Raw genomic sequence first — 10,591 nt, 5'->3', positions numbered from 1 at the left:
GTACATGTGTACAGGTGTGTGCTGCCTTTTTGTGCCGGCTGTGTGTACAGGTGCGTGTACAGGTGTGTGCTCTCTATGAGCGCAGGTGTGTGCCAGCTGTGTCTACAGGTGCGTGTACAGGTACACGTTGCCTGTGCATGCAGGTGGGTGTACTGGTGCGTGTACAGGTGCATGCCACCCGTGTGTGCAGGTGGGTATGCAGGGGGGTGCACAGGTGGTGCCGCCTGTGTTGTGTGTGTACAGGTGCGTGTACAGGTGTGTGCTGGCTGTGTGTGCTGGCTGTGTGTGCAGGTGGGTGCACAGGTGGTGCCGCCTGTGTTGTGTGTGTGCAGGTGTGCAGACAGCATCCTAGAAGTACCACTTCTCTCCCAGCCCTGCCCCAATTCTGTGCCCTGGCCCCTGCCCTGTGGGGGCTGCAGTGGGGGTTTCTGGCCTCTCAGGCCAGGTGGGAGTGGGCCGAGCACCTGGCCTGGCGACTGTCTCTGGGTGTGGTCTGTCTCAGCCTCACCTGCTTCTCACCTGCCCCATTCCAGGTCCTAGTGTGGTTGGGCCTGGCTACTGGGGAGGCAGGAAGACTCTGGCTCATTTCCAGACAGCATCTGCTGTGGCCACGGGCTGGGGCTTGTGGGCAAGAGCCAGTTGCTGGCTTCCAGCTCTGCTCCTCGGAAAACAAGACGGGGCATCCCACAACCCCTGGGCACGCTGATCTAGCTCGCTGCCTGCAGTACCCGAGGAGGGACCTGCTGTTGTTACCCCCGTTGACAGATGGGGGTGCAGAGGCTCAGGGAGATTGGAGCTGTAATAGTAACCAGACGTCAGGTCCACAACTTTCTGCGCCTTGCCGTTTCTCAAGAGCCTCAGTACGTTCCTAAGAGGCAGCCCCTTCTAGTCTCCCCATTTCACAGATGAGCTCACTGAGCCTGAGATGCTGCGTGGCTTCTTCACAGCTCAGGGCACTCAGGCTGCGCTAGGTCAAGGGTCGACGTGCACTCACCCAGACGACTCCTGCCCCTCCGTCTTGTGTGTGAGGCACTGTTGTCACCTGTGTTGGTGCTCTGGGAATCTGAGGCTTGCAGGGAGGCTCAGGAATGTTGCAGCTGAGCCTTGAACGTGTATTCTCTGTTTTCTCCCCTCGCCTGGCCAAGCAGAGCAGCGTCACAAGTGCAGGGTCCCTGTGTGTCCCTGGGGGCCTTGCTTCTAGCACAGGCAGGTGTTGGTTGGGCCTGTAGGTGCACGAGGCCTGGCCCCACTGACTGTGGATGCGTCCTGGAGGCCCCTCTTCTTGCCCCCTCAGCACCTGCTCAGCCACCGTGGAAGATGACGGGAGCAAGCTGGACAGGCCTAGCCATGTGTCGCTGGCCCGTGGAGAGGCCATCCCGAGCCTGACCGGGTATAAGATGGTCTCTGTCTTCCCAGTGCTCCTGGTGTGGGTGATGGGTATCGTGGGCAAAGCCATGGTGATCCTGGTGGGCTGACTGCACACGACATGCACACCCCCACCAACTGCTACCTGGTCAGCCTGGCCCTGGCTGACCTCACCGTGCTGGTGGCCACGGGGCTGCGCAACATCTCCAACAGCCTGGCTGGGCAGTGGGTCCACAGGTACGCAGGCCGCCTGGGCATCACCTACTTGCAGTACGTGGGCATCAACGTCTCCTCCTGGTCCATCCCAGTGTTCTCCGTGGAGAAGTGGGTGCTCCTCGACCCTGCCCTGCGTGCACCTCCCCCACCACAAAGTAACACAGCCAGGACTTCCCGGCTGGGAGGCTCGGAGGCGGAGCCTCAGCGGAGCACGAGGGCCGATTCCCCCTTTCTAGAGAGGGGAGGCAGGTGGGACCATGGAAGACCTGGCCCAGGAAGCAGGACTCAGAAGGGCTTGTCTCTCATCTCTGCTGCTAACTTGCCGTGAGATGCCAAGGCAGTCCTACCTCTCTGGGGCTCGATTTTCCCACCTGGGAAGTGAGCATCTGGACTGGACCTTCTCTGGGGTTTCTTCTGCTCTGATTTTAGCCCCGAGAGACAGTGTAGCCCAGAGTTCAGCATGTGGACTCTGAAGCCCACTGAGTGGGTTCACACCCGGCTCTGCCCCTTCCTAGCGGCATAGTCTTGGGCAGGCTGGCCCAGGGGCTGGGTGGCTTATCCAGGGTCACACAGAATTGGGACATGATTAAGGCCTTCTGACGTCCAAACGCTGGCCTCGTGCTGGTTCTCCCGGGCTGTCGCTGTCTGGGCTCCAGGGCCTTCCATCTCCTGCCCACACTGGTTGACCTCATGGCCTCGGCATGGACGGTGGGGACCCGGATCCAGGCTGTGAAGCCCGGCCGTGAGGGGCATTTGATGTCTTTGGCTGCCTCAGTTGGTGACCTTAGGAGGTGGGCAACCAAAAACCCACTGGGGCTCTCGCAGACGTCAAAGGTCTTTGGAAGGGCCCTGGGGTTCCTGGGCCTGCAGCAGACATGGCTGAACGTGGGGGGCCTCCGGGGACAGGGTCCTCTAGGGGCAGCACTTGCCACACGCCCTAAACACTGCCGCCAGGCTCCCTGAATCCTCACGGCCCTCGAGTCATTTCCTGACGGGGAATCTGATGGGCCAGGCTGGGTCGCGAGCGCGCGCACGCACACACGCACCCGCACGCTTACGCGCGCACGCACACCCGCACGTGCAGGGCGCTCCTGACGCCGCTCCCCAGCGCCCAGCACGGCCGTCCCGTGGCTGCAGGTTCATTGCTCTCCACCGCCGGACGCGGGCGCAGACCGTGTGCACCGCGGCCGGGGCCAAGCGGGTCGTCGCGGCTGGCGGGGGGGCCTCGTCCGTCTACTGCCTGTTCAGGTCCTTCTGCTGGACCTGCACGTCAGCGAGAGCCGGGGCCCGCAGTGCGGCTGCAGGATGTCCCGCAGCCTCTACGTGCCCATGTACCTGCTGGACTGCACCCTGCTCTTCGTCACGCCCCTGCTGGTGGCCACCGTCCTCTGCGGGCTCACCGGGAGAGTCTTGTTCCGGAGCGTGATGCCCCACCCGCCGCACCGTGGGGCTGGGCGCTGCCAGGCCTGGCAGGAGCCGGAACCCACGAGAAGCTGCCCCGGGGGCCAGATGGGGGCCAGATGGGGGCCCCAGGTCCTCCAGGAAGCAGGTGGGTGAGGTCTGCGGGGGAGTTGGGTGGGAGTGGCCGGAGGGGACTGAGGGCGGGAGAGGAGAGCTGGTGGGCAGAGAGACAGGGAGAGGCGTGACACAGAGCTGGACAGAGAGGGGATGCAGGTGGGATTCGCATTCGTTCACTCTCCAGGTGTCTGTGGCCCCCGCCTGGTTCTGGGTGCTGGGACTTAGGACCACAGGGCAGACCCACACGCAGCCTGTGGGGGGACTGGAGGATGAGGTGACGTGGGACGGGGCTCAGGGAGAGGCACAGAGGCCTCTTGGAACTGACAGCCGAGTACAGGTCTGAGACTGGCAAGGCAGCGGGCCAAGCATGTACCAGGAAGCCCTGGGAGAGCAGGGCGAGGCCTGGAGGTGGTCGCAGCCCTGGCGCACTGGGCTGGCGGGGGGGCAGTGTGAATAGCTGGGGGCTCTCGGCTTTGACTGCAGGGAAACAGGGGCAGCCATGGGGGCTCTGAGACAGCAGGACCCCCTCACATGGGGAGCCTGAGACAGGTGCACACTCGGAGACACGGAGGGAGGGGAAGCGCTGAGCAGAGGGACGCCAGTGACAGCCGCGGCCCTGTGATGGGAGAGAGAGACCGAGCCAGGCACTCAGAGTGGCCAAGGCCTGTGTCCACTCTCAGGGTGCAGTATGGCCCCAGGCACAAAGCTCTGGACACACAGGTGGTCACACCTCCTGGGGCAAAAGCCAGCAGTGACTGCATGGTCCCCTTCCTCACCACAATTTGGGGAGGAGACTGCTGACATCCTGATACTGGAAGCTGGAAAGGGAGGCTCAGAGAGGCTCAGGGGGCTGCCCGTGGTCACCCAGCAGGAGTCTAGGAGCTGGGATCTCACTTGGCCTGGCAAACCCCAGCACCTACACCCTTTCCCTGGAGATGGCAGCAGGGAGGGGCCCCCAGGAGGCTCCTGGCATGGGTCAGGCTGGTACGTGTGCCCCAGAGCCCCGGATGGGTGCTCCTTCCCCTTCCTGATGACCCCAACTCCTGCAGACATCCTGGTCCTAGCAGACTGTCCTGAGATGCACGGGGGTGGGCTTTCTGGGTCTGTGACTCACTCCTGAACTGAAGGATGGGATGGGGTGCAGGTGGGGGTCCTGAACAGAGAGGCATGGCTGCAGCTGGAGGGGACCATTCGAATAGTCATGAGCATGGACAGGTTTTGGGGTGGTCTCTCTTGCCCTCCAGGCTCTGCTTCCCCATCCCTAAAGGGGCAGCCACGACGGTGCCATCTCCAGGTGGGCCGTCCGGGGCTCGCAGCTGGCAGGGCCCCGAGCGTCAGTGTTTGCCAGCTGGGAGTCTAAGAGGAGTGGGGGCAGGGCGGTGACGAGGTAGCCCCCAGGGCAGACTATGTCATGGTCTCATACGCCGGCCCAGCTTGCAGCGTCCGCCTGGCCAGTGCACAGGGAGCACCTAGCACGCTGCCCCGCAGGCCTGTCGTCACAGATACCTGTAGTAGCGTTCTCATGGGTACTCAGCACTCGGCTCCGAGGCGGGAGCTGTGGCTGCCCCCTCCCGGGGCGTGTGCTCGGCTGCCAGCCTGTCCCCGTGTCCCGCAGGTCACCAAGATGCTGGTGGCCCTGCTGCTGCTACTTATCTCCTTGGTGGCCCAGCCCCTCCTGGATGCCTGGGTGCCCCTCTTCTGCCACCCCTGCGTCTACACCCACAGCACCATCAACGCCGTCGTCTACAGCGTCATGTCCCAGAAGTTCTGGGAGGCCTTTCGGCGCCCGTGCGGGTGTCCGTCGGGGAAGCAACGGGGGCGCGCAGCCTGCCACACCGCCACCAGCTGCAGTGTGGTTCAAGAAACCCCCCAGAAGACGCAGGCCGACAGGAGTGAGGGCCGGGGTCCTCAGGCCGCAGGGTCCCCACCCCAGCCGCAGGGGCCCTCGGTCAGCACGTTCTGAGGGCGGCCCTCCTCCTGCCCAGCGCGCTGCCTCTCCCTGCCCCGACTCCGTCTGTCTGCTCACGTGCTGGGTCTGCCTGTCCCCTGGGTGAGGACAGGTGCAGATGCCCCTGATGCCCCCGGATGCCCCAAGGCTTCCCTCCCCAGGAACAAGGACAGTAGGGTGGCCTGGGTCTGGGTGCTTGAAGTTCAAGTCTGGACTCCCTGTGGGAATCTCTCACCTCCTGGGGAAGCAGGAGAGGAGACAAACAGGAAGAGAAGCTGGAGGGCCACCAGCCTTCACCGGTGCGACTTGATGACCTTCCACCCACGAGCACTTACGATGCTGAGTGTCCTTTCCAGGCGGAAGCCCTGAGGGCGTTAAAGCGCTTGCTTCCTGTGTTTTCAACGCTGTCCTCAGCTGTGGGTGGAGCTCACCCAGGAATGCGTATTCTCCTTCAGACAGAAGCTACCTGGGGCCACGTCGAAAGGGTACCCGGCTTCCACCGCTGACACCCAGAGATGCTTCATAGGGCAGGGAAGCCCCGACCCCAGGCCGCCCCAGTGCCCTGGTGCCCCAGCCTGAAAAGCATCTCCCCCTGCAGGGGTCAGCCAGGCTGGTCCCTTTCCTACCTAGCCCACTGCCATGCCGCTGTCACTGCCAATGTGCTAAGCAGGGGCCGGGGGTGCTGGGGTGAGTGGGGAGCCCCCGAGGAGGCAGGACCGTCCCCATGTGGTGCTCCTCAATGGTGGGAGGCTCTGGGCACCGGGCCAAGCCTGCCACTCTCGCCCCAGCAACGGCCTGGGACTCCCACCTCCCTGTTACGTGCGTGAGACCTGGACACCTCTAGGAGGCAGCCCCCTGCCTTCCTGCGGGTGAGCATCTGTGCTCCCGACCTCCAAGATGGGTACGTGTCCCCGACCTTGTCCCTGTTCCTTTTGAGATCACTGTTCCTCTGGCATCTCTGGTGTCCGCTAAAAGCAGATTTTCTGCGGAGTTGACTGGGAGGAGGTGTGTCCCCCTGGCCGAAGCCCTGAGGTCAGTCAGGGAGAAGGGGGATGAGACGATGAGGCCTCGCCAGAAGGTGGGTCCCACACCTGTGACTTTGGGACCAAGCTCAGTGGGCAAAGGCACCAGGATGTGACCGCCTATTCTGGCCTGTCACGGTCGAGGTCTGTCCTGGGTGCTCAGAGGCCTGTCCTGAGTCAGTCTTGTTCTCTGAACTGTTTCTTTACTCTTTATTTTTTGTACAGGAATGTCTCACTGACAGGGAGGCTGTGTTACTGTCCCTGACCCAGGACATAGGAATCAGGATATAATTTGTGCACCCTGCCTACCACCCCGCCAACAAAAAGTGCCCTCCAAACGTCCGGGAACTCAGCAAGCTGATGGGTAGGAGTGAGCCCCCTGCCTCCATCTTTATTTCGCACACAGCCGTCAGGGGTCCCCAAAGCTGGCGCTCACCAGCCCCTCCCCATTTCCGTGGCTACTTCTCTCAAGCGGAGGCCCTCGCTCGCCCCGGTTTCCGTGTGCTGGTTGTTGCACACGGACCGGGACAGCGATCGCCAGCAGTCTCCTGGGACTGCGTGAGGAATGCAGAGCTCCTGCCGGGGCGCGAGGCCTGAGCATCTGTGACAGACGGGTGAGGAGCTGCTCGGTGGCACCCACAGTGAGCCCATGAGGTAGACAACTGGGAAAACCAGCTCTGCGTTAAGAAGCATGTGGGGCGGGGGGTGGGCTGACGGCTGGGCCCCTCCAGACCCTAAACTGTGCCAGCGCCCGCTAACGGGCAAGGCCGCGGTTCAAGGCGACCGGGCCGTGCACGACGGTCTGGATCTGTTTCCCGCCCAAGTGGCTAACAGTGGAAAAGCTTCGGTGTGCGAAGGCGTAACCAGTGGTCAGAGCGCGCCGTGAAATCCCCGCAGATGTGCGTCGAGCTCTGATTTCTGCATGAAATTCATTCTGCTACAGTTCGGATGCACATTGTTCCGGTGAGGCCTGCCAGAGGAGCACGGGCGCAGCGGGCAGGCCTCAGCCCCCTGGAGGGCGAGCGTGTGTCCAGAACATGCCGAGAACATGCACCCATACAGTGCAGGGGGTGAGAGGCCCCCAGGGCCGGGTGTGAGGCTGGGGGAGGCCTGGGCCGTGGTTCACACCGTCGTGGTGCTCACGTATTAAGTGTCACTTGGCTCTCGCCATCCCATGCTCTGCTCTCCGGTGGGCGTGTGCGGCCTGTGTGAGGAGGGGATGGGACTCGGGGCGCACAGACAGACCATGTGACCCTGGGGAGGCTGCATGTGCTCTCCCCCAGTGCACAGCTGTGAGGACAGGGAGCACGAGGGGCTGCGTGCTTTCTGGTACCGCGTGGGGCTCGGGCGGTGGTGGGCCTTCCTTGGGGAAATGGCTGGACCAGCTGGGTCCCCTCTGAGCTTCTTAGGGCGATGGGGAACTTCCCCTGTGCCCAGGCAGCCAGGAAACAGGGACAGTGAGGAAGCCTCCACAGTCCCCTGGGGGCCGGCTTGTTGCAGAGACCCCCTTCCCCTAATGACTTGCAGGACACTCCAGTTGGCTCTTCCTCGTGGCTCCACGAGACCCACAGATGACCCCTGGGTCACCTGGGACCAGGTCAGACCCTGCAGCTCCCCGTCCTCTGTCTCATGGCTGATTAGCCGAGACCAGCTAGACGTGGAGACCGTCTCCGAATCAGCGGACCCAGGCTCCCCTGATGGCAAGACAAGCCCAGCTTGTCTGGCCCCAGCACACCACCCACCTGTCACTGTCTGTTCCTCCCCGCACGAGCCCAGGGCAGAACCACCTGCCAGGACACGAGGTCTTCAGCCCCATAGAGCTCTCCCTACTGCAAAGGCTTGAGCGGAATCGACGTTCTGCTTCTGGTTCTCTGTCTGGCGTCCTCTGCGCTGAAGACGCTCTTGGTCTTTCCCCCCTTTCCAAGCAGCCTCTGCTCCTCCAGAGTAGGGCACCTCCACCATGTCTGCACATGGGCCTCTGTTGGATGCAGGCGGAGCTCAGACTGTCAGTGTGCGGGACCCATGCGGCCCTTCCTTGTGCCCCACCCCAAGGCCGGTGGGGAGGCAAGTGCGCCTAATGTGTCCGCTCCGTTGCCCGAGCACCCAGCAGGCACCGTGACCCTTTCCTCCCAATTCCCCTTCGCCAGCCTCACCCATGCCTCGTCTGCCCACACCCGGCGACTCAGGTGTGTTCAGGACAGCGTCCGGTTGTCGCGGGACTGGGCGGACCCATTGGCGGTAGAGCCGCCTGAAGTCCCCAGGAGCACAGAGACGACGCGCTCCCGTGGCTGGACCTTGTGGAGGTAGGACACATGTTTGCAGTTCTGTCTCTGCGAGCAAACACTGAGTGCTTTGTCCGGGAGAGCAGGCGGCGTACGGCCGAGGGGAGACTGACCTCGCCTTGGGGACTTTACAAGCAGCCGTGGGGGGTTTGCCCCTCAGGGACTCCTCCAGGAAGCCCTGGGCGCAGCTGCCAGCCTGATGGCCTCTCCCCCCACCCCTCCTAATACCTCCCACCTGTGCTCAGTTGTTGACTTCGGAGGTGGCTTCTCTCTCGTTTGAGACTGAAATGCTGGGGGGGTGGCGGTTAGTGAACAGTTTGCTTGTGGCTTTGAGTTCTTATCTCTCGTGCTGACGGCACGAGTGTCCCCTAACGCTGGGTCCAGGTGTCACCTGGACAGTGAGAGTGTGGTCAGGTGAGCTTGGGGAGGCCCCTTTCCTTGGGGCTGTGGTGAGGGGTGGAAGTGGGCTCGGTTGTTGAGTCAGGGCCGGGTCTGCAGCCCACGCTGGCCTGGGTCAGAGCATTCGCGGTGAGGCCCTGCCCTGAACAAGGCCTTGGGGTCTTCTCACTGCTCCGTGTTGTGAACAGAGCTTGTTCTGGAGGGTCTGTGGGCCTGAGAACCCACGAATTAAATCACAGAGAAATGCGCGGGGCAGGACCTTCATCCGGGAGATTGACTGACAGCATGCAAATGGCCCCCGATTTGCTCCCAGCCCCCTTGTCTTGCATGCTTGTACGTGGCCCCATGTTGTCCTAGAAGCCAGGTAGCCACAGCAAGGGCCGGCTAGGGGCGGGCAGGGCACCGGCTGCCTCCCTCGATTCTAGAACATTCTCTGACCATCAGCACCTGGCCACAGCACCCTGCCCTGCTCCCGTGGCGGAACACGTGGACTCCACCTTCCACCAAGCCGAGATAGCTCCAGAACCCTCTGCTGCCCCTCACGCCCTGGTGTACCAGCTGTTCATTCCCGGTGGTGCATTTTCTAAAGGTTCTGTCACCCTGCACCCAATGTCTGCTTCTATAAGCAGAGGTGACCTCTCCTTCCTCCTCCCTGCAAGGACTAGGTGCTGATGAGCATGGGGACTCTGGTCTGGGTCACCCCTGCGGGCTGCGGGAGCTGCCGGGGAGGGACGAGTGATGGAGCGCTAGGGGAGGGGGTGGTTCTTGGCAGGTTCATTCCATCCAGCTGGGGCACAGAGCTCCCAGTGCATCACCAGGGAAAACAAGATTGTGTCCATCAGGCCTGTGACTCTGTGTGGCTTAAGCAGAGGGATCAGGAGGTGGGAAGCTGGCATCCAGGGGGCGTGACATGGCCTCAGTCACCCATGGAGAGGGGCCTGGGGACTTGCCCAAACTTTAACCCATCCTGTGGTTGAGCCTGGGGTCGAGGGGCTACTTCCAGCCCAAGAGGGACTGGTGCTGGGCGGGAACAGGGGAGAGGTGCCTGTGCCCAGCCCTCTTTTGACCCTCCAGTGGTGGCTCCCCAAATTAGAGCTTGGGGGACAGAGGCTGGGGGGACGGAGGGAGGGGGGTGGTGGATTACAGCCATGCTTGGGCTGGGAGTGGTTGGGTGGCCACAGTGCCTCTCTGAGCCTTGGTTCCTCATTTGGGAACAGAGAATGGCCCTCTGGGTGGTCCGAGGATGAGAGAGGAGAGTCCTGGAATGAACGCTGGTGGGGAGTGGCCACTGGGGACCCAGCTCAGTGGCCTGGGCCAGTGGAGGCCACTTCCTGTGCAGGGGACCCAGGCTCCATAGAGGTGATCTGGGAGGGAGGCCGTGGTAGAGGCTAGGGGGTCAGAATGGAGGGCCGGACTTGCATGGCTGGGGGCTGCAGAGACCCCCCCCCCCGCCTGGCCCTATGCGACGTGGGCGGTCTTCCCAGATTCCTGCCCACAGAGACAGGAGGGGCGGGACTCCAGTGTCCTCCCAGGTGCTTGAGGCTTGTGGGCTCCGGGCTCTGCATGCACCACGTTAACGTCACCCACCCTCCAGTTCCTTCTTTGGCAAAATAGGGCTTACCCCCATGATTTGGGGCGAGGGGTGGGGGTGGGTGAGTGTTTAATCTAGCAGTTCTCAAAGTGTGGTCCCCGGAACCCCAAGGTCTCTGACATCAGAAATAGCCTGTCTTGTGTTTCTACAAGCGGATCTTTGCTTTTTGGGGACGAAGTGGCTGCAGCTCCAGGTTGCGCTCAGGGCTCCGCACGCTGAAGGAACGCGGCTTTCCTGGAGATTGTCCTAC

General features: G+C 62.7%; 1 protein-coding gene across 1 annotated transcript; it reads left to right on the top strand.

Moving 5' to 3' along the window:
• The first annotated feature begins 1,259 nt into the window (after nt 1–1,259).
• On the top strand, nt 1,260–5,062 carry LOC109490241 (thyrotropin-releasing hormone receptor-like). The gene is given in 5 exon segments (XM_019803884.1): nt 1,260–1,467; nt 1,470–1,689; nt 2,719–2,825; nt 2,828–3,003; nt 4,715–5,062. Coding segments are annotated over 5 exon segments (1,059 nt in total).
• Nucleotides 5,063–10,591: the final 5,529 nt, after the last annotated feature.

Source organism: Ailuropoda melanoleuca, chromosome 12, assembly GCF_002007445.2.
Source record: "Ailuropoda melanoleuca isolate Jingjing chromosome 12, ASM200744v2, whole genome shotgun sequence".
Lineage (NCBI taxonomy): Eukaryota > Metazoa > Chordata > Mammalia > Carnivora > Ursidae > Ailuropoda > Ailuropoda melanoleuca.
The sequence above is the reverse complement of the archived record's forward strand: the minus strand, read 5'-3'. Positions and strand labels throughout refer to the sequence as shown.